General features: G+C 40.7%; 1 protein-coding gene across 1 annotated transcript; it reads left to right on the forward strand.

Moving 5' to 3' along the window:
* The first annotated feature begins 844 nt into the window (after positions 1-844).
* On the forward strand, positions 845-13,970 carry scml4 (Scm polycomb group protein like 4). Its single transcript, XM_034580767.1, has 6 exons — positions 845-899; positions 8,002-8,204; positions 8,964-9,090; positions 11,109-11,321; positions 11,499-11,644; positions 11,834-13,970. The coding sequence occupies exons 2-6, from the start codon at positions 8,007-8,009 to the stop codon at positions 11,957-11,959; spliced, it is 810 nt and encodes a 269-aa protein (XP_034436658.1). The 5' UTR covers positions 845-899; positions 8,002-8,006; the 3' UTR covers positions 11,960-13,970.
* The last annotated feature ends 9,139 nt before the right edge of the window (positions 13,971-23,109 follow it).

Raw genomic sequence — 23,109 nt, forward strand, 5'->3', positions numbered from 1 at the left:
GGGAAGCTGATTTAACACCGGCTTGTTTTGTCTGCGGGTTAAAAACATGGACTGTACATTTAGGTCATAGACTCCGCCTCTTCAAAGAACATGGACCAAGCTCAAATGTCAAAGTACACGCCAAAGATGGTTTCAGTCATTTTAAGAAGTTCTCACACTGATGTTTGTTCAAATGCAAATTTTCCAATAAATATGGTTTTCATTACTTATTTGATGCTATAGAAACGGGTTGAGACCTCATGATTGACAGCTGAGATGGACTCGTGATTGGTCGAGTGCATGTATCGGAAGAGGTGGGGAAGTTACGCAAGTGTAATTTTTGCAGATTTAGACTAAATTTCTCAAGATAACTTCCCGACAAGGGAAATGTCTTTCAGAGATAATACCGACTTTCTAAAATAGGGAAAATAAAATAAGAAAAGGAGAAATGGCACATTTGTAATTCAAGTAAAACACCATGTGAACATGAACATGAGGTTAAGAGTTATAAAAGAAGTAGAAGTATTGCACCAAACTTCATTATTTCATCTGGTTCCAGCTCAAACAACCACCCCACCTTGATGAGTGTTTTCAAAAGGGTTGCACCTCTTCAGCTTTATACCGCTCCCTCTCTGTGTAATAAACCAGCAGCAGACACATGGAAACATGATCCAAACCAGGAGCCCCCCCATCCTCCTCTACCTGCGCCCCTGAGGACGCTCCTGCCCTAAAATATAAAACCCCCGGACAGAAGCGTGAAGGTGAACCTGCGGCTCCTCTGCCTCCAGCACCAAGCGGCTCTGTGCGCGCCGCGGTGCCGCATCTGCAGGGGAGGAACCCGGACTGAGCCGCTCCCCGCACCGGGAGGCACCGGGCTCACGGTCCGGACGGAACCAGCCGCGGAGCAACGGATCCAATCGGTAAAGACACCAGCAATGTGATTAAATAACTACTCCTTGGCTGTTTATATAGATTTATTAGTCTGACCTACAATCAGGTCATAATAAACTCACCCTAAATGCACTGTAAAATACAACAAGGTAATTTTAAACTCATGTGATTTTTTGTATACAATATATTTTTTTTTATAAAAACCTGACTACTGAGCTTCAGGCCACTGGTTCCTTCTTATTTGAAACTGATTTTAAGACTATACTAAAGCAGTGGCAGATCTAGGATTTTTATAAGTCAGGGGCCACAATTTACATGGGGGGGGGGGGGGCAAATAAATGTCCAACATCTGTGCACAATTCCTGATTGTGTAAGGTGCACTATCTCATTCCTTTACTGTTAGATCTGAAGCTTTGAGCAAAGCCACACATCAGTGAATATATTTAGAAAGTTTTTCCTTTTTCAAGAACTCATCAGGGTTATTTTAGTTATTTTATTTCTATTCTTGCTGATTATGTTTTGTTTTATCACATTTTGCATGTTGGGCTCAGCTCAGCTTCACATTTAGAAGTTTACTGGTGAACCTCCTCTCTCTGTTTAACCAAATCACACGTTTCTCTCCAGAAAAACTTTACGTAGAAATCAGAAAAAAATCAGTGATCATGTGATATAAAGTGTTAAATGCGACTTCAGGGTGACAGTGAAGTTCTGTGAAGGTAGTGACGGTTGCAGTAAAAATACTACAGTCAGTTTTGTTATGAAATACTATGACTGTGCCATTTTTTTGTTTTGTTTCCTTGGCGACCGAACATGCTGATCTCATAATAATCCAGCTCTGCAACGTCAACTCCCTGATGTCACCATCGCTATGGTAATAACTGACCACACTGTACCCACAGCCAATCAAATCTTCTTTTTTTACTGCAACGCAGATACGACAAATCAGTTTTTGTTGTCAACTCATGTCAGAATATTTTTCTTTCAGCCTTCATCATTGTCGTTATCATAATTATTTTAATAATAAATATTTCTGTTTTAACCCAAGCCTGAAAATAACACAAAGACTGTTTAAAGTGACCAAAGTCTCACGCAGACGCCATATGACTGATTTTCTTTCAAACCTCTCCAGTGATTTCTCCATATAGCTGCTTTTGGGAATAATGAACAGCATGTGTGTGTGTGTGTGTGTGTTTTAGTTTGGTAAAGTGGCAAGATACAGTATTTTGTTCTTTTCTAAGGGGACCCAGAGCCTGTGTGTGTGTGTGTGTTTCTGTTTCATGTTTTTTACTGTTTGATGTTTCAGATTTTTGGTAAATATGAAATATCGAGGTTGAGGGCAGACGATTTTCAGACAGTTCGCAGATGAAAGTGTTTTATTTTCTCTTCACTCCTTTCTCTTACTGACCCATTTCCTTCTGTTCTGTTCTTATATCTCTCCTTTGATTATATTTAGACACACACACACACACACACACACACACACACACACACACACACACACAAAGACATAATGCTAATAAACAAAAAAGCACTGCATCTCTTTCAAACAGAAAATAATTAGAATTTTCCTCCGTTTTTCTCTCGCCATTTTCCTGTGTTTTCTTTTTAACCATCTCCCCACCCTTTCCTCTCCATGTCTCTTACTTTCTCTCTTAAGGCATTTTTCTTTATTCCATAGCTTACTCATTTCATCTCTCTGTCTCAATCTTCTCATTCTTTCCTTCCCAGGATTAAAGGGGTCAGTCAGAAGTTAGAGACAGCGGCTTTTTGTCTGCTTGTGCTTTTTGAGTCGTTCTAAGTCACGCTAGTGGAAACGCTAACATTCCAACAACAACAACCATCCATGAAAGTTTGTACAAACACAACGAGAATGGAGAGGATGAATCCGGATTTTTTCTGGTGACTACCCCACTTTTCCTTTAGCGCCACCATCAGGTTTTTAGTGAAACCTCTCAGCAACTTTGAATGGATAGTTGGATTAATTACCTTCGTATTTGTGACATGGTTCTCAGAGGATAAACCCTAATGACTTTGGTTTTTAGTGGTTTTCAAGACTTGCTAAACTAATGGCACTCATCCGGCTTTGCTTTAATTCATTTTTTTTATTATAATAGCAAATACTAGCACAATAACACAATACACTATGATGGCATTATGCATAATGGTTTGCATTCAATGGTTAGAATTCAGTCCAACTCAAAAAGTGACTATAATGACTGCAGTAACTACAATGGCTGTGTTCTTGTTTTTATTGATTTACACTGACAAGACTATAACAATTACTACCTACCACATTACATCACTACCTCCACCAAGGCCCAACAGTACCATTACATTCAAGTTCCCTAAATATGCATGATATGTTTCATCCAGATCCATTAATTATTCCCTGGGGAAATGGGGAACATGTTAATAAATATGCCCTATTTTGTTAATGATTCGTTATGTTAAAGATGGTGAAAAAATATTCTGGAACAGCACCTAAATTTAATCACTTCTTCCCTGTCATCTATCACATCCTTCCACCAAGTTTCATGGAAATCCCTCCAGTTGTTTTTGTGTAATCTTGTTCACAAACAAACAAACAAACAAACAAACCAACACTAATAGTTTCTCATCTACATTCACCTGAAACTGAAGCCCTCTCTCTACCCTCTCCTCACTGCTGCACTGCATGAAGAGGATTTAATGGGACTGTGTGTATTCAGGAAATCACGTCGCTATCAGGTTACGTTTTAAATGAATTCATTTTGTCAGAGGAGCAATTAGGTTTCATGATAAGGTTCCTTCCGTCTCGTCAAACAGCATTTGCTAACAATCCATAAAGATCTGGAGTGAAGAAGTCTTCCTCTCGACATTAGTTCCAGCAGGACGAACGACCGCCCAGCAGAAAACAAGATGGGCTTGTTCAACGGTGTAACAGGGTGATAATGTGAACATTTCCATCAGCTCCAACAAGCCTCACAGCTTCCCTCGCTCTCATCATCACCCTCCTTTGTTCCATCCAATTCAGAGGAGACTGCGAGTGCAGTTAGTTAAAGTTAATCAGTGAGTCCAGAGCCCTAGAGGCCAATTTGCATTCACTTTACAGCACAATAGACACATTGTCCCCAACACTTTTATCATTAGTGAAGCCATATTCTCCCATTAGCCCTCAGTTGATTTCTCTGACCTCTAAACACGCACGCGCTGCTGTAATTAGACAACCGCCAATTTATTTTGGTGATTAAATATTCCTTCTATACCCTCCCTGTTCTTTCTTTCTTTCTTTCTTTCTTTCTTTCTTTCTTTCTTTCTTCGCAGTGATCAGGGGATGGAGCTGCATTAGGTCCCTCTGACACACGCACTCAACCAATCAGCTGTCAATCTCAGCCCATCTTCATACAATCAAATGACCAAATACAACCAAACTAACCTGAAGAATTAAGAGTTGGACAAACATCAACGTGTACTACCATATCTAAAAATGTCAGGAACCATCTTTGATTTTTATTTTGACTTTTTATTTTGTTTCTGTGTCTCGTCCACTAATAAGGAGGAGGTGGGATTTATGACCTTTTCTGCAACCAGCCAGACACTTTGGTTTTCTTTTAGGGAGCAGTCATGTCCTCCATCTTTTGGATCCGATCTATGGTTGTTGAGTGTTTTCTCAAATTTTTCCCAGTGTGATGTATTTTGCTCTGTATTCGCGGGCTGCGAGGATATGAGCCTGCGAGGACGCTGGAATTTCAAACCTGAATCCCAACTGGATCTGCCCCCCCCCCCCCTCGCCACCTGTTTCCTGGTTTCCCGGCATCCTCGGCGAGGGCGTGCGGCTGCGCCTGCGTCTGGATCACCGGGACCAGCAGGGACGAGGCTGCTGGCACCTGGTCAACGTGGAGGCGGAGCCAGGGCCAGCTGTGCAGAGAGCGAGGAGCTGGGCCCCTGATCAGAGTAAATATTTATCCTAGTGAATCACAGCACTATATTTGAAGTGATTTGGTGAAATTACATTTTTCTATTTTGAATACAATTATATTCTTCTTATTCTTATTCTTCTTATTCTTATTCTTATTCTTATTCTTATTGTTATTATTCTTATTGTTATTGTTATTCTTATTGTTATTCTTATTATTAGTTAATAACAACAACAATAATAATACAATCAATAATTTATTGAATTATTATGACCAGCATATTAAAGCATACTAAAATAAATGGTAGTTTTATCCAGAGTCATACATTTTATGTTGCAATTGTAAAAAACTAAATCTGTAAAGTCACTACAATACAAGGTCTCAAGTAAAATACATTTACCTTAAAAATTCAAAATTACAGCACAGTACTTGAGTAAATATACTACCTATGTTAAACATCATTATAAGGCCAAGAAAAAAAGGAAGATGAATTTAATATTGTCTATTTCAGCTGGTAAATGTGTGCAAGTGTATATGTGTCTGAAGACAAGGTCATCTAAGGATTCTTGGATGATATTTATCACATTTTCCTTTTCGTATCCCTGAGAAGAAAAGAGCAACCTTCCCTTTCCTGTGGAGTGTGTTGTGTTATTAACGGCCTCAGCCGAGATAAGGCGGGACAATGTGTGTGTGTGAATGTGTGATTGCGCCTCTTTAATACACACATAGCTGTTTATGTGTTTATTTATTCCCACCTTATCACATGACTTTGGTGCAGAATCCGATTCTACTGTCTGTTACCATGGCGACGCCCTGCCTGAGCTGTAAATAAATTCGGGGTGGGGGGAGTTGTTACATTGATTAGAGAACACACACACACACACACATACACACGCGCGCACACACGCGCGCACACACTAAAGAAAAGATGTATACTTTCTTGTTTGAATGCAGAGGTGTCATGCATGTATCTCGGTGTGTGAGACTGTGTTCAGACTATTTGTCCGTGTGTGTGTAGGTGTAGAGATGCATTAGCATAACTCACTTCATTGCAATTTCGCCCCCTGCACAAGTGAAAACAGATACAAAATTCATGCCCTGCAACTAGTGATTAAGTTATGCTAATCACGGCTGATCACTGTTACTGTGGCCGCCACCACACCAAGTGCCTTCCTCCTACATCCAGCAGACGGAGGCAGTAGAAGACAGTATCAAATGAAACTGGGTTCACTGGTCTGTTAATTGCTCAACTGGCCTTAAACAAATGAAGCTGCGATCCCAAAACGTCTTGGTGCAGCCGTGCGAACCCAAAATGTGGGTGTTAATGGCAACCACCCGCCCCCCTTTTTTTCTTTTCAATGTGGAAACCAATCACACACCACCTTTTATTCTTTCCACGTGTTTTTTTTATTAGACATAAAACAAAAGCCACATACATGAGCTGACACAAAGACAGAGGAAGTCTATAAATAAAGGGAAGGCTCTGGCAGAAATATCTTTTGTCCCAAACAACAACAGCAGAATAATCCTGACGAGATTCGGCTTGAAGCTTTTGACAAAAGAATTCATCTCTTTACCTGCAGAGGAAAAGTCCCAAAATGTGCGAGTACTGATATATTATATATTCAGATTTTGGTGCAATCATTTTTTGTTGTTGATGAGAACAGGCTTCTCGTGAAGAACATTCCTGAGAAATGATTTCACTTCTCAGTTTGTAATCCCCGGACGCTTGTAGTGCAAAACTCTGCACAGCTTGAATCCCCTGTCACTTGTTCTGAGCCGTTTTTTGAAAACAGACAAGGAAGATCCTGAGCTGCTGTAATTACATTACGATCCCCTACACACACACACACACACACATACACACACATTGTAGGTTACATTTTGGGATTTTACATAGACTTTCATTCATTTCCTGGAGAACTACCTTAATAATAATCATAACCACTACTTACCAAACTCTTACTCTAACCCTCACCTTAACATTTGTCCCCAAAGGTAGCCTATTACAGAAACACACACACATGCACATATAGACGTTGCTTTGAGCTCAGCACGTCTGCCGGCTACCGTGGGATGTTAGAAGCGTGTTGCCATGACAACCGAAAGGGGACACAGAGGAAAAAGGGGGTTAGGGTAGAAGGGAAGGGGGTAGGAGGGGGATGTTTTAGAGGAAGGTGGTCGGAGATTGAGGAACAGACAGGGGGAAGGAGAAGGGGAGGCAGAGTGTGTGTGAGAGAGAGGTGTGCAGAGTTGCCGGTGTCTTGAAAGTGTGCAGCAGCAGCAGCAGCAGCAGCAGAAGAAGCAGCAGCAAGGAACAGTATAGAGGCAGACGGGTTGGAGATCCATCAGGGGAATATCCAGAAAGCTGCTGCTGGGGTGAAGCATCACGCAGGCAGTGATTACCAGACGGCTGTGTGCATGGTAGGCAATGCAACACTCACGTTGATTCGTGTGTGTGCGTGTGTGTGTGTGTGTGTGTGTGTGTGTGTGTGTGTTCATGTTGAGGTTTTCTCTGTGTGATTTGATGTGAGGAGGAGGATGGTGGGGACACCGCATGTTCACGTGCTCTGTCTGTCTCTGTTCCTGTTTCTCTGCTATCTGCAAATGACCCGAGTGTTCTTCATAACAGGAAGATGATTTTATTATCCACCGCTCTGCAATGAAGCAAAACCGTGTGTGTGTTAATTAGCCAAACAGAGACAAAAGAATAATGGGTACAAGACACATAATTAGTAAAACATCCTCTGCTGAACTTCTGCGGTGCTGCTCAGCTGGCAACTCACATGCTCGCTCCTGACACAGGCAAATGTGTATGTGTGTGTGATTGTGTGTGTGTGTGTGTGTGTGTGTGTGTGTGTGTGTGTGTGTGTGTGTGTGTGTGTGTGTGTGTGTGTGTGTGTGTGTGTGTGTGTGTGTCTTTGTCTGTCCCTCTCTGTGCAGTAATGATATTTATTGCAATCTTTGCAGCTGCAGAGGGGGGAGGGGTGTGGCAGACTACAAGGCTGTATGTTGCTTTGTTTCTATTTCCTATATTTTCTGTGTGGGTGTGTGTGCACATGTGTGTTTGCATGTGGGTGTATGTGTGTGTGTGTGTGTGTGTGTGTTTCTGGGGGTAATAGTCTGACATGTACATCTCAGCTTCCGCTCCACTTTGACACAGAGGCAGTGGTGCGCAGTTTGAAGCCGCCACTTCCTGTTACTCTCAGTTTAATAATCTCTCTGTCTCTGTCAGGTCTGATGAGTGCCCTGTCTGTCGGCTCCGAAATGCAGACTCCAGCCCCCGGCCCACAGTTTACAGTGGGGCCGCCGGGGAAGGTGCCCGGCAGGAAGAGAGGACGGCCTCCCATCCGTAAACTGGAGTTCCAGAGTCACTATGTCGAGCCTCTGTCGCAACTCAAAGTCCCGAAGAAGAGAGGCAGGAAACCTGGCTTCAAGGTAACTTTCACTTTACTAAGCTTCCGGGAATCTGTCTGTGTCTGCACAGGATGTGTTCAGGGCATTAAGTTGAGTGTAGGTCACAATGTGGTGTTGGAATTTGCTCTGGTTTCGGCATCTCTAGTAGTATCGGTACTGATTGTTATTGATATTTTATGTGGTGGTTCTGTTAATAGTGGAATTACCTTGAGAGCCTCCATTTTTATTTAAAGGGGGGATTCCGGTATTTTTCAACCTGGGCCCAGTGTTTACAAATGTGAGTGTATAAATGAATGATGTTTCCAAAAACCTTTTGAATTGGCTCAGTAGATTGTCTCCGCCAGCAGCTGCAACACAGTAGCAGTGGCTACCATGTAATCTTATGGGGCAACTGCGACTGTCCACGTAATATCCACTAAAACTGTTTTTTTTGTATATATTATTCTGAACTGCTTCCCAAAGTTTTAGTTTGTACCATTTATTTACACATGCACATTTATAAAATACCAGAATCCCCCTTTACACCCTAGTATTTCCTCTAGTGGACCAAAGGATATATTTTTGTCTCAGCCACATTTGCCAACATGGAATGTTTTAGAATGTTCCTCCACACAAAATATTGTTTTCTTATGTGCTATCAGAATCACAGCCATAAAGGGACACTACTGATTTATATGTGTGTGTGTGTGTGTGTGTGTGTGTGTGTGTGTGTGTGTGTGTGTGTGTGTGTGTGTGTGTGTGTGTGTGTGTGTGTGTGTGTGTATGTATGTATGTATGTAGCTGAAGCCCAGGATGGTGATGTCCCTGGCCAACTCTTCTCCGAACAGCACACCAGAACCAGAGATGGGCTCAGTCCCACAGGACGCTGCCATCGTCCCCCACTCTACCACACCACAGGTCCTAACAGGTAACACTACACACACACACACACACACACACACACACACACACACACACACACACACACACAGTTTGACGTTTACAAGGCAATTAATTGTGTGATTAATTAAACGAGGGATATGATGTCAGAAAGGTTAAGAGGTCAAATTTTTTAAGCTTCAGACCTGGGGCTCTTCAGTCTGAAGAAAGTGGTCTTAACACGTATTTCACAGCTTGACTTGTTAGTGACTCTCTGGTATGAAATGTGCCCTCCCTTCCTCTCTTTTATGTTTATATCTTATCTTTTTCATCCCTGCTGACTTTTATTCCGCTCAGCCAGTGTGTCCTCTTTGTTCCCTTAATACATCAGTCCTTCGTTCTCTGTGAGAGATATTCTTTTAGATGTAGAACATTGACTCTTCTGCATGTCTGCATGTTAAATCAAAACCCGCACGAGTGTCTGTGGGGTTTTCTGTGTATGTTTACATGCTTTCAAATGAGAAATGCATGCCTTCAAACAGAACCCAAACACATCATATTTCATATTCTCTTCTGTCTCACCGCTTAGCTTTCCCCTTCTGCTTTGCCTCTGGAGAGTGTTTTTAATCTTTCACTCTCACATACAACCATCATTTCTGTCTTGCTCCCCCCCCCCCCAAGGTCTGTCCTGCTCAGAAATAGCAAATATTTAAAGATTGCCTTCAGCGTATTTGAGGTGGGAACGGGAATCTCATAAGGACCAGCAGTTTGCTCTTTGTTCCAAATCATAAAAAGTGTTTGATGTCACACTGTAGACATACAGAAGCAAAGCGCATGAAGACACACACACACACACACACACACACACACACACACACACACACACACACACACACACACACACACACACATCAAAACCAGTTTACTCCCTGTGGTGCCACCCAGACAGATATGCATGTCACTTCTCTGGTAGAATTGGAGAAGCCTTTCAAAGACAGTCCCTGCATTTCAAGCATACTATTTGGGATACTGTCTATGTTGAGCACATTCCTTTATAAATTCTGATATTTTTTTCTGTCATATATTCTCAAACAAGGTTTATTTAAGAATAATTGAAGGATTAGGATCTAAAAAATGCAAGAAACTCATGGTATTCGTATTAAAATATGAAGGTTTACTATAAGATTTAAAGGCTTGTCTGTAAATAGCAGATCTTATCACTCAACCAACCTTTTCGAGGACAAAAAAATACATTTGACTTTTGTGTAGCACAATGTTGATTCAACTAATTCGAGTATTTCCAGTTTATAAATCTGTTACCAGTTAAACCTGTAACTGCTCAGCTTTGGTGAGCTTAAAAACAGAACTTGAACAAAGAAAAGGAGATTCATTATAATTCCTGAAAACCTTTCATCTTTTTCACATCCACACAGTAACAGACTGAGGGGCTTCAAGATTTAGCTGATACTTATTAATAGCTATTATCAGTATTCATAGGGTATGGAAAACGTAACTGCTGTCTATCGCAGCATGTAAGTCTGCAGATGTCATATTGGTCTGACAGAAAGGTAAATTGTTTGTGTTTAAACCTTAGACTATATATACTGTATTTTTAAAGGTAGATGACCAGAGATGAAGCCAAAATATCCCAGATATTACATTTGGAACCCGAGTTTACCAAGATACATCTTCCTGGTTTTACACCCTATCTCCATTTTAGAATCTCTTAGGACTGTTAACATTAGCATGCTAACACAGTCACAAGCATTATGCTAACAAGATGATTTAAAGTAGATACAGCTCATTCATCCAATGCTGCCATTGTCATTAGCTTTAAAGGTATTAAGGTATTACGTTATAAACTAGTTTGAGACAAACGGCATAGTTGATCTGATAAATGAAGTGCTAACTAAAATGTTAGGTGATTTATCGTCATCCTCAAGGGGGACGTGGATATGTGCTCCTGATTTCATCAAGATACATCCTTTGATAGCATGTAAATATTATATACTAAGACAATATTGTCCATATAGTATTTAATTATGTCACTTCCTGTTGTTTCTCTAGCAGAGACACCAATGCCTGATGACTTCTTGTGTGACCCACCAGTGGACTCCAAGCGCTACGCTATCGATCCCAGTGACTCGGCTTTCAATGTCATGGCGTCGCAGTACCAAACAAAGCACTCGTATGGTTACCGTGGCAGTAGTTGCTCTACCCCGATGGCTTTGTGCAGACAGGCGTCAAGCCCAGGAAGCTTCCAGGAGGCAAACAGAAATGGTGAGGCTGCGAGGGGAACCCTTAAAAAGACAATCCTCATTGACCAAGAACAATGCATATTCCTTAGTATTGCTTCCACAGTAAATGGACTAAAGATACATATGAAAGAATTTGCTAGAAATCTTTTCCCATGATGTTAAGCATTTGGTCCTAAAATCCTCTCTCTGTGGTACATAGGTTGCAGCTCAATGCCGGACTCTGGAGAATGCAAACGTCCTGCTGGTAAGGACCCATCGAGCTGGGGTGTGGAGGAGGTGGTTTGGTTTATCAAAGACGCTGACCCTCAAGCCCTGGGACCTCACGCTGATGCCTTCAGGAAGCATGTGAGTCCTAGTGACTTTATATTGTGGTCAATTGCCATCGACTGATAATGTCACACAAAATATATTGCAACAGATTTAATACTTGTAATATTTTACTGTTCCACATTAAGGTTAAGTTAACCACACAACCAGGTAAAATATGTGTTAAACTGTAGATTCTCAGTAAAGTGTCTCTGTGCTGCGTTTCAGGAGATAGACGGAGACGCTCTGCTCCTGCTGAAAAGCGAGATGATGATGAAGTACCTGGGACTGAAGCTGGGCCCCGCCGTCAAACTCTGCTACCACATCGACAGGCTCAAACAGAATCGGTTGTGACTTTCTGCAAAAGGGCCAAACACCTTCCCAGCTTTCACTAAAACTGAAACAGTACTTAATCTCTCAGACTTTCTCAACCATCAGCATCAGCTCATGAGCGCCTTCGGCCTGGGATTGCATACTTGACGGCTTTTAATGCATCTGCACCGCATTTTGTTGACAAATTGGACATTAATAAGACTATTTACAGCTGAAGCTTTTAAGTGTTTTTTTACCTTTGTTTACTGGTTATCTGAGTGGTTTTACATTGTAAATAGTTCGGCTCCACGCAGATGGCAGCTATTGTTTTATTCAAATGTGACTTTGTGTGAATGTGAATCATGGACACTGCAGCTACACATCTGGAGACCAACACAGACGTTGTTCAGACCTGGTATTAACCTCCATCTTGAGTGATCCGATCACGATTGCTAAATATAAACGTGAAAGCACCCAAATGCACACTCAACGCGTCCTGAGAACCGATCACTCACTGGCGCCCATGGCCACATTCTTTTTGAGTGCAAACTGTCCCGGGCCACATGCAGGACCGCCTAATCAGCTGACGTCCTCTGACCCACGACAGTTTCACAATGAGACTAAAATATTTGTACGCCTCTCAGTGCTCACACGTTGATTTGTTTGTGGCCAACCGCATCATTTGGTCTTCTCGAACACAAGTGATGGACGTGATTAGGAGACACATTCAGGACCCATGTCATCCAGTCACCCATGTGACTAGATCTCTCAGGGCGGATGTTGGTACCAGGTCTGAACAGGGCCAAAGACAGAGAACTTAAAAAACGTGGTGCTTCTTTACCTCAGTAGCATGTTGTAACTTCAAGATGTCCTGCTGCTGCTAATCTATTTTGTTCTATATTGATGACGATGGTTATGCAGGTTAACTCTCAAACTCTTTATGAAGTTGATGAGCAGTTGGTAAAAGCTGCTGTCTTCGGAAATCAAAAAGAAAGCTGCACAATGTCAAACCTGTATCAGCTGGTAAAATAGAAGTCCTTAGATCCATTCTCTGTTTTATCCTGATAACAAATAACATAAGACTCCAGATTGGGACAAACCACAGCTGAGTGCTGAGTGAATAAACAGTGAAGCCATGAGGTATTTCACTATGCTGGTGAGCTGCTTAGGATCACTCTCTGTTTATTAACATGACAGGAAGAAAAGAAGATGGACTTTCACCATGTTCACATTATATTGCAAATCGTGTTACACTCGCTGGTTTCAATATTGAGTAACAACCTTGCAACTGTGTCAGAAGGCTGCAAAGTGATGGGAGCCATAGCAACTGGTAGCAGACCCATAAAAGTTGATGCTCAATGAAACCACTACTGCCACAACACTGAATCACTCTTCTCATACACTGACTGTCTATGTGTTACTTCCTGATGAGGCCAGTTTATATTCCTCTCATGCAATTTCTCTCCAGTTTTGTTTTGCATTAATTCATCTTCACACTGTAAAATGTGTGAGGTAAAAAATCCTGAGCATTAAGAGTAACAGCATTAATAATATTTGAAGCCATCAAACTCAGTTTTGTCTTTTAAAATGGTACAAACAACTTTTAAACTCATTGATTAACCTCATGCAGTATATGGCAGATTTGTATAATCTGTGATTTAACAATGCTTTTTTAAAATGTATGTACAGTTCTCAATATTAGATATTTTGTGTTTAATACATTTTTGTTAATTTGTTAAAAAAAATGTGTGCCACAAAACAGACTAATGTGATGTACAGCATGTATGTTTATGTATGATTCTTTGTGTATTCCACGAGTGTCTACAGCTATGGACTACTGTCGTCTTCAGAATAACTTAATCTGATAACTGGAATTCAACGATTTGTTAAGAACAGTTGTTTTCCCAAAACCAAAATATTTTTAAAATGTCTTTATTATTATTTGACTCATGTTAAATAATTTTGACTCCCTATTTACCTTTCCTTCCTTTTAACAGGAATGTTTTTTTTATAAAGCGCTCTTTTCCCAGAAAAAAATAAAATGTTTTTAAATGAACTCTGGATACATTTCAATTTTTTATCAACTGTTAATATTAAAAATAATGTTTGTAGTGTGGGTCAAAAGCAACAATAACATTGAAAACCCTATTTTTTTGTATTATCATTATTATAATTATTAAGGTTATTATTATTATATTAGTAGTAGTAGTAGTAGTAGTAGTAATATTATATTGACAGTGTGTCAATGGTTTCCGGACTTTTATTTTGGAGACCACGAGATTATCGTGGCCGTAGTATCGCGGGAGTTGAGCGGATCTCTTCCTGTTTGACTGTTTTCATGCCGCCGCCTCCAACGTGCGCTCCTTCACCCTCTGCGCTCCAGAGGTGAACATGGTAGACGTCTCGGACAGGGCGCTGCAGGTGGCCGTGGTGGTGTCGTTCGCCGCCGGCTTCGTGGCGGGCTGGCAGGCCAACAGGATGAGGAGGAGGTTCCTGGACTGGAGGAAGAAGCGGCTGCAAGACCAACTGTCGGCGACTCAGAAGAAACTGGACCTGGCTTGAGAGGTCAGGACAAGTGTTCAGCTGCGGGGGGACTAAGGGCCTGTGCTCATGGGAGAAGTCATAGTACAAGTGATAGTCAGTATACATAACAAACCATACGTATACTACTATACACAACAATATACTCTTATATAACCTGTTTCTGATCGAGTGCTTTAGTCCATCTACTTTCACACATTCTTTTCAATCACTTCTTAAAACCCACTTTTATAGACTTGCTTTCATGTGATGTTGTGTGTTTATCGTTTTCTTTTCACCTTTTATTATACTTGTTTTCATATCACTGCCTTTATGTGTTCAAGTTTTCAAGTGACACTTATATTTACTTTTCCTGCTTTGCTGTCTAAGCACTTTGTAAACTTATTAAAAAGTGCTATTTAAATAAAGTTTATTGTTATTATTGTATTGTATCCCTCCTGTCATTGTTTCCCTTGTGATCAGTGTCTCATCACTGTGTTTGTCCTTCATTTGTCAGATTCGTGGCTCAGATCCGGAAGAAGCTGCTGTTTCCTGGATGAATGGAGAAGACGCCTCATCGTGATCTACCTGCTCTGCCTCCCTGTTCCTGCCACACCCTCTGGATCAAGACTGGACTTGATATTTACTATATGGAAACACAACCATACACACCTACACATGGCAGCTTCCTGCCTGCCCTCAGACTCTAGTGCGATCCTGCATATATGAACTGTGTCTACAGGGATTTTCCTTCTCAGCGTGTCTCTTGTCTACATCTGGTCCAATAAATTATTGTGTTTTTCATGTTTATCTTTTGTTGTTTTACTTTTCATGTGGATGGCCAGTGACTTCGGCCTCATTGAGGGGACAGAGTGGGTTTTACCGGTTCTCTCATGCTGCCACATCAACATCACTCACACCTAGTTTAGGTAAACAAGAAAAAAGTAACATAAAAGTCCATATGCACCAACTACATAAAGGAGATGTTTATTTATTTATGGAGTCAAAACTGTGGAATTCTCTGGACAAGCATTAAAATGAAAATATTATTCAATTTGAGAAAATGGACAAGAAAACTACTGAAGCTATGGACGCATTGAGTCCTATGTTATGTTGATGGGTATTGAATAATTGATTTGTTGAATTTGTCCGTCTGTATTTATGTTGTGTTACTTTTATGGAAGGGGCAGGTAACACAAGATTCTTCATCTTCCTGCGCCTTTTTAATTTGTAGAATGTGTATAAGTATTAGTGAATAAGTATATTGTTTCATTTTTGGATTACATTGAAATTAACTAAACAAAAACACATTTGAGGTGATTCAATATTCACAGACTTTAAATCCATAAAACAATGTTATTAAGTAAATATTTAATATTTCTCATAGTGGTGGTAGTTCAGTTACACTGATGCTTAACCTCAAAGTGCATCGCAGTGCTGCTGCCTCACCACTGGTGTATAAATGTGCATTTGTGACACATGCATCGTGTGGAGAATGTGAGGAATTGTAAATACTTAAAGCTATATAAATTATGTCATATAAATGCAGTTTATATACCAGCAACCTGATCAGTTCCACCTTATTAGTGTTACTAACAAAATAAAAGCTCAATTCACAGTTTTTCTGAATTGCTAAAACACATTTCCTCTCAACACAAATTCAACACAAAACTCAAGCTACACTCACAAAACCTTTGGCTTGTCTTGCGAAATCGACAATGGACTCAAAACTATCTTTTTCCAAAACCAAATACTGCCGTCAGATAACACACAAAGCCAGACCATAAACACTACACTCTGAGCAAAGCATGACAAACACAAAAAAACATATTTACTGTAGGATATTTGCACAACTTATATGCAAACAAGAAAACCTGCAGCAAATAAAGCAAAAAACACAGTAAATCATTGTGTCAATCATTCATTCTGCCTCAGCATCGAGCCTCAGGGGCCGAGTCAGGCCACAGGACTTCATTTACATCACAGGCAATCCTGAACAATGGAGAAAGAATCCAGAATCTAGCCTTGAATAGATCCAATAGATCCTATATGATCAGAATCAGACCCTCTGACTGGAGGAGATTTTCCTGGGTGAATGGTTTTTGTTCATTCACTTTCCACGACCATGCAGAGTAAAAAAATTCTACTGGGTTTTGGAAGGGAGTGTATGACAGAAGATAAACCGTTCACGTATTCTTTGACTGCAGTGAAAGCTCATATTGTTCCAAATGACAACATAAACAGAGAAAAGGATGCAGTCGACCATCCAGAAGTATTGATGACATTAAATTGTCCTTAAATAACCTGATTGGACATGTGTGTGCTCAGTTATGAGTGGTTGTGTGTTAACAACAGGGTGTTAGTTGTGTTTAACCTTTGGCAGCTCTGGGTTTCACTCTGGGTCAAAGTGCACGGCACTGCTAAATGTGTTGAATAAGAATGTGTTTGCAAAATGGGTGATTCAGATTTGTAAATTATGTCTAACCAGATTCCAGTTGTTAGTTTTGTTTATGGGTTTTAGTGTTTTGGCAATTCAGAAAAACTGTAATGGGTTCTGAGCTTTATTTACAGTCTGTGGTTCAGAGCAGACATTGGAGGTTTTAGTTTGAGCGAGGGCTCCACCTGCTGGATCAAAGTGAGAATCACAGCCTAACTCTGCTCTGTCACACACCAATCACATTGCTCAGATACAGCAGTTTGTCAGTAGTATGACTTGTGTTGCTTATATTACCAGAACTATTATCATCTGTGATTTAAAATGTTAAACTATGTCATTAAAGCAAGACATGAGAGTTGAAACATTTAAAGGTTCAGTGTGAAGAGTCTAGTGGTGAAGGTGCATGTTGCAGCTGAACACCCCCCCTTCCAAACAGGAAAGAGAAGCTGTTATTGCCTTCAGTTGTCATAAAAACTCAAAAGGTGTTAAGTTTGTCCAGTCTGGGCTACTGTAAAAAAACATGGCGGCCTCCGTAGAGAGGTGCCGCTCCAGATGTAAATATATATATATTTTTAAATAAGGTAAAGAAAACAACAATTCATTCAATTTAGATGAAACATACTAGTGAAAACATCACAAGGATTATTTTATATAAAATTTCTACCAATACATCCCTTTCACCTAAATCTTACACACTGGACCTTTAAGTTGAGGGACGACTGTAGAAATCTCTGTAACTATGATGCATCATCACCTTAATAAATTGTAAAAATATCCACTCAAAGTCCACTCACTCCTTTTTAATTCACATCTGACTGAGATGCTGCTGATAATCATTTTGTCAAAACCTCTAAGTTAAACAACAGTTTAAAGAGTAAATGATGAGCTTCCTCCCTCAATACTATTTAATATAACTTATAGTTTAGGTATATAAGGTTGTGTGTGTACATATTCACACAGTGGGTTTTTATTCTCATGATTTTTATTTGCACAGAATTGTACATATACAGTTATTGTCAATAGGTGGCGCTAGTGCACTTTAATACTTTGTGCACACAAAACAAGTTTTTGCCTACAGCATTCTACTCAGTGGCTCTGAAATTAGATCTTGTGAGCAGATCTCTCTCTTTCATCATCAGCGGTGTAGCAGCCCTATTACGACCTCTCAGCCAGCTTAAGATGTCCTTTTCCCTGTAGCTCTCCCTCAGCGGCGCGATGAGACTGGAGACGGATCAAGAGATGTTGAGTGACAGATCCTCTTAGAATTTGTCCATCTCCATATATTTAGTGGGTGGCACGGTGGTGCAGTGGTTAGTACTGGTTCCAACCTGGCTGGGCCTTTCTGAGTGGAGTTTGCCTGAAGTCCCTGTTTGTCTCGAGGCACTCCAGCTTCCTCCCACACTCCGGAGAGATAAAGGACACTCATTGGGTTTAGTGTGGATGGTTGTTGGTCTCTGTTTGTTGGCTCCTGTGATGGTCAGGTGACCTCTCGCCCAATGTCAGCTGGGACTGGCTCCAGTCCTGCTCAATCCTCAAAGGATGAGTGGTTTAGATAATGGGTGGTTGGAATATATTTCAGTTTTAAGTGCACAGAACAAAGTGCAAAACGGCCATTTGTTAGTACACAAATATTTTTTCCTTTGCAAACATATATAATAGAGAGAAAACGGCAACAGGAACTTTTTAAAGGCAACTATTTGCCCAATAAACTGAATTTCAGATCATGCAACAGTAGTTAAGTTTATGGGAAGTAGAAACATGTCTTCACCTAAAAATGTAATGATTTACGATGTGGGAACTTTTTGTCTCCTTAATGTGACTGTGTAAACAGATTTATGTCCCCACAACATCATACCTGTAGCAATATCCCTATTTGGACTTTTCATTGACTTTATTCATTGTGCACAGCCTAACTAGAACCTTAGTCATGACCACTTCATGCCTAACCCTAACCTTAACCTAACCACTATTCACATCTTACCACTTACCCCAACCAGGACCTCAGAAATTACTTTTTGTCCCATAAGGACATGGCTGTAGTCCCCATGTGGTCTACTGGTCCTGACAAGGGCAATGTTTACACTGGGAAAAGGTCCACAAGAGGTCACAAAAACAAGTACACCCCCTCACTAAGGCACAGCTAATAGCAACACCCTCCTGTGTAAACTTATTTTATGCCATTTTCATTATGCCTGAATACAGAAAACATATCATCACTTAAGTTAACACAGGAAAAAGAAAAACAGATTACAGGACACAGTACAAAACATGTAAACAGACTATACTCAACCGATTATGGCAACAATTTGTAATCTGGCCACATTATACATGGATTATTGTTACAAATCAGCGTTCTCAGGCATTTTTCAGTTTCACCAACGTCCTCTTTTAACTCACTTGAATGTCAGAGCCGAGTCTTTTAAGTGGAGAAAAAAGAGGGATGACAGACAGCTTAGCAGGAATTAAAAAATGGGAGAGAGTGGGATGACAAATGGAGGGGGAAATGAGTGTCATGGGAGGAGAAGTGTGTAGCTGTTTGTGTTTTGGATGCTAGACAGGGTGTTTTTTTTGGTCCCTCGGCGTCTAATGCTTCGGCTAAATTGTGATGAATAGCTCGCTGAAGTGTGTGCAGCGCGAATGTGTGGATGGCGACTGTCTATTCTCTGTTTACTTTGCAACAAGCTGTGCGCGCGATTGTGTTCAACAGCCGCGCTGGTGCTTATGGCTTAGAAGTGTTTTCAAAAGCGGACGAGAGGGATGGTGACTAGAGGAGATAATGTACGAGAGACGGGGAAAAAAAGAGTGCAAGAGAGAGAGAGAGCGAGCGAGAGAGGGGGGGGTTTCACATTGACTGCTATGATTGATCAGATTTTTCTTAATTGGCACGTAGACCTTAGAGCCTATGTCCTTCGCCTATATCGAGTGTGCTCAGTGAGTGTCATGTTTAATAAGCTTCCCGATTGGCTTTCTGGTTGTGTGATTGTGCCCTCTGGCTGTGGGGTGACTGCGAAAATGAGAGAAGAGAAGAGGAGAGGAGAGGAGAGGAGAGGAGAAGAGCGAGAGACAATTTACACAAAAGATAGGGGGTGAGCAGAGAAATAATGAAAGGCCTCTGCTTGTAATGGTGGAATACAAGACCAGGTGTTCCTGCCGTATTAGCAGCTCTGTGAGTGTCCACCATCGACGACATGTCTCCACTTCCTTTCACTGTCCAGGGATGAAGCTAAAATATCCCAGATACAAACGCTGCCATATTGTGCATTTGCACCCAGAGTCTGCGCAGTAACAACCAGGGGGATGGGGCCGAGGCAGCTAGGTCCAATTGATACACGTTTTCAACCAATCCCGTGTTTATAGCATCGAATAACTAATGAAAATTACTTGGATTTTTGTACAATTACTACAAAAACAGAGGCCATCTTTGAGAAAGATTGATTTGACTTTTTTTATTTAGTCTATGCCCCATCCATAAACATGGAGGCACGATTTATGACCCCTGGATCTCTCATGTCATCCATTTTTATATGCAGTCTATGCTCTACACATCGGCACGGCACTGCTATGAGCTAACTGCTAACATGAAAATGCTCACAGTGACAATGATGAGCATGTAAACGGTTTACCATGTTCACCCACATATTTGTATGTTAGCATAGCAACCAGCAAAACGTATCTGTAGGTATTTTGGGAAAATATTCCTGTATGGGTCAATATGCAGGTTCACTGGAAATACTCCACGATTATGTGTAATCTTTCTGATGCTTTCCATATCTGCAGCAAATGTAAATATTCCGTCAGTATACACAAGGTTGAAACACACAAACACAAACACACACACCTGAGCTACGATCCAATACACACGGCCGAGTGCTCACATGTTTATGGATGACTAGGACCATGTCTCAGATAAGTACTGTGGACTGTGGCTTTGGAGTAACATGCTGCAAAGACTTCCATTTAAAGAGTGATGTGATTGTGTTTCACTCCATTTGATCGAGGCTCATCTTGTGACACGCAGAGAGACTTCAACCGCAGCGAATCCGTCTTACAACCACTGAAAGAAATGAATCACTGAATCACTCTCTAATATAATTAATCATAGTGGCGGACAAGAAGAACAGGCTTTTCTTTTGTTTCACATTTTAAAAGTTGTTTCAGTGCCACCTTCTTATACTAAAGTCAACTTTATAAAGTGGCAATAAGGTCTTATTAATTGTAGATAATTATGCATTCTGTAATGCATATTTAATTAATTACATTAATTTGCGTGGTGTTTTTGTCCAAAGAGGCGTGAATTTACCCGCGACACTTATACATCAGGAGCCATTTGGAGTTAATTGACTTGGCAAAGGACACTTTGACATGGGGAAGCTGCTCATACTTCATGGACCAGTAAAATAAGAATTTACGGCTCAGTCATAAGCTGCTAACAAAGCAACCATTTGGGTTGCCAGTTTGTGAGTTTAAAACCTGCAATTGACTTAGAACCACCTCTACCATGACACTTGCTTCATTGTTTTTTCTTAAACTAATGATCACCTGGCAACCAAAAACCTTTATTGACCTCTAAAGCTTTTGTATATGTGTACTTTTAATATCAATAAAGTTATATCTTAAATATGCCAGATATTAACTGTTGACATCCTCAACCATTTAACAAACAGTTGCCCATTAGACAACATGTCAACTCACCAAGAGTGAAGCCACCTTGATCGCCACCGAGTGGTTGGCTGCAGTATAGGTCAGAAATCCCACCTCCTCCATGTTAGTGGATGGAACATGGACCAAACAAAAAAAGTCAAATAAATGTTATTCAGACTGATGTTTTTTCAAGTGTTTATTTTTCAGGTTAGTTTTTTCCTAAGTAGTTATTTGATGCTATAAAAACATGGTGAAACCGTCTGATTGACAGCTGAGACTGACTCGTGATCGGTCAAGCGCATTAAGCGACTGGACCTCGCTACCGTGGCTCCATCTCCTGATCACTACTGTGCAGACTCTGGTTCCAAAATAAGTCAAAACTGCAAGATGGCGGTAACCATATCTGATATCTTGGCTTTATTTTTGAACAACGAGTCTGTGAAGACGTGTCGTCCATCTTATTATACCGTCTATGATTTACACATCCCATAGACACCTTATGAACAAAAACTAAGTTTTCGGCTGGTTTCTGGCCTTTATGATTCACACCAAACCGATTTTTCTCCATTGAGCAGGACATTTTGCTTTCCTGTCAACCTGCTGTTATGTGAGCGTGTTCTCAGTGGTGTAATGGTGTGGCGGTGGCGGCGGGGGCGGGGGCACTTCAGGGTTACAGCCTCATTTCCCACTCGGAGCGTTCATGCTAAATGGATGCTCTCAAGATGCTGTGTATGAAAGCACCACATGAATGACAGATGTGGCATTAAGCTGGAGCACACACAGAGCCCCTGCTCACATCCTCTTATCTCTCTGTTTTTAGTCTACTTCAACAATCTGGGCTCATTCAAGGGGGTGTTTGTTGTTTACGCTCCTCAGTTATGATGACGTAAAAACACATGTACTTACTGCTCTGTAAAGACTTTAAGGCAGAACCACAAGATGTACGTTTCATACACTGTTCTTAAACCTGGAAACCAAAGTTAATGATTTTTATCTGACCAACATGTTTTTATCCTACCACCAATATTTGTATATTGCACAAATATTGTGACCTTCAACATGTAAATCTCAGATTAGTTGGACGGATTTTGATATGAGCCCAAGGGCTGGTCATTACACCTATATCAATAATTATTGCAATATAGTTTTCATTCATAGCAATATAATAAATGTCCAATATATATAGATGTATTGCTAATGCATTGTTTAAGCACAGTGAGGGGGTATAACACGATTTATAAAATGGTAAAGTGTTGGTCATTCTCTGCTCATAAAGAAAAAGTTTAAAGTTACAACCTTCACTCCGGAGCAAGAATCTTCAAACTTCACAGAAAATATAATTGATATTGACTGATATAATATCAAAAATCGTGATATTATTGTATGTTGTGTTCTTACGGTGTCGACTGAGGAGAGCAGGCCAGACAGAAGGGAAAAAAGCAGCTGACACTTTGAACTATGAATTCTTGAGAAATACTGAAGAGCCGCTTGAAGGACACAGTTTTGAAGTTCACATCATATGGTCCAAGTAAATATAAACTGACATCAAGGGGACTACTTCTGAAAGCACTACAGAAGAATAAAAAACAACCTT

Source organism: Hippoglossus hippoglossus, chromosome 24, assembly GCF_009819705.1.
Source record: "Hippoglossus hippoglossus isolate fHipHip1 chromosome 24, fHipHip1.pri, whole genome shotgun sequence".
Taxonomy (NCBI): Eukaryota; Metazoa; Chordata; class Actinopteri; order Pleuronectiformes; family Pleuronectidae; genus Hippoglossus; species Hippoglossus hippoglossus.

Bases quoted from the DNA above. Each gene is read 5' to 3' on its own strand.
- scml4 (XM_034580767.1), top strand. From the start codon at position 8,007: ATGAGTGCCCTGTCTGTCGGCTCCGAAATGCAGACTCCAGCCCCCGGC. The intron at 9,091-11,108 runs GTAACACTACAC...TTGTTTCTCTAG, and splicing joins CACACCACAGGTCCTAACAG to CAGAGACACCAATGCCTGAT. The intron at 11,322-11,498 runs GTGAGGCTGCGA...TGTGGTACATAG, and splicing joins CCAGGAGGCAAACAGAAATG to GTTGCAGCTCAATGCCGGAC.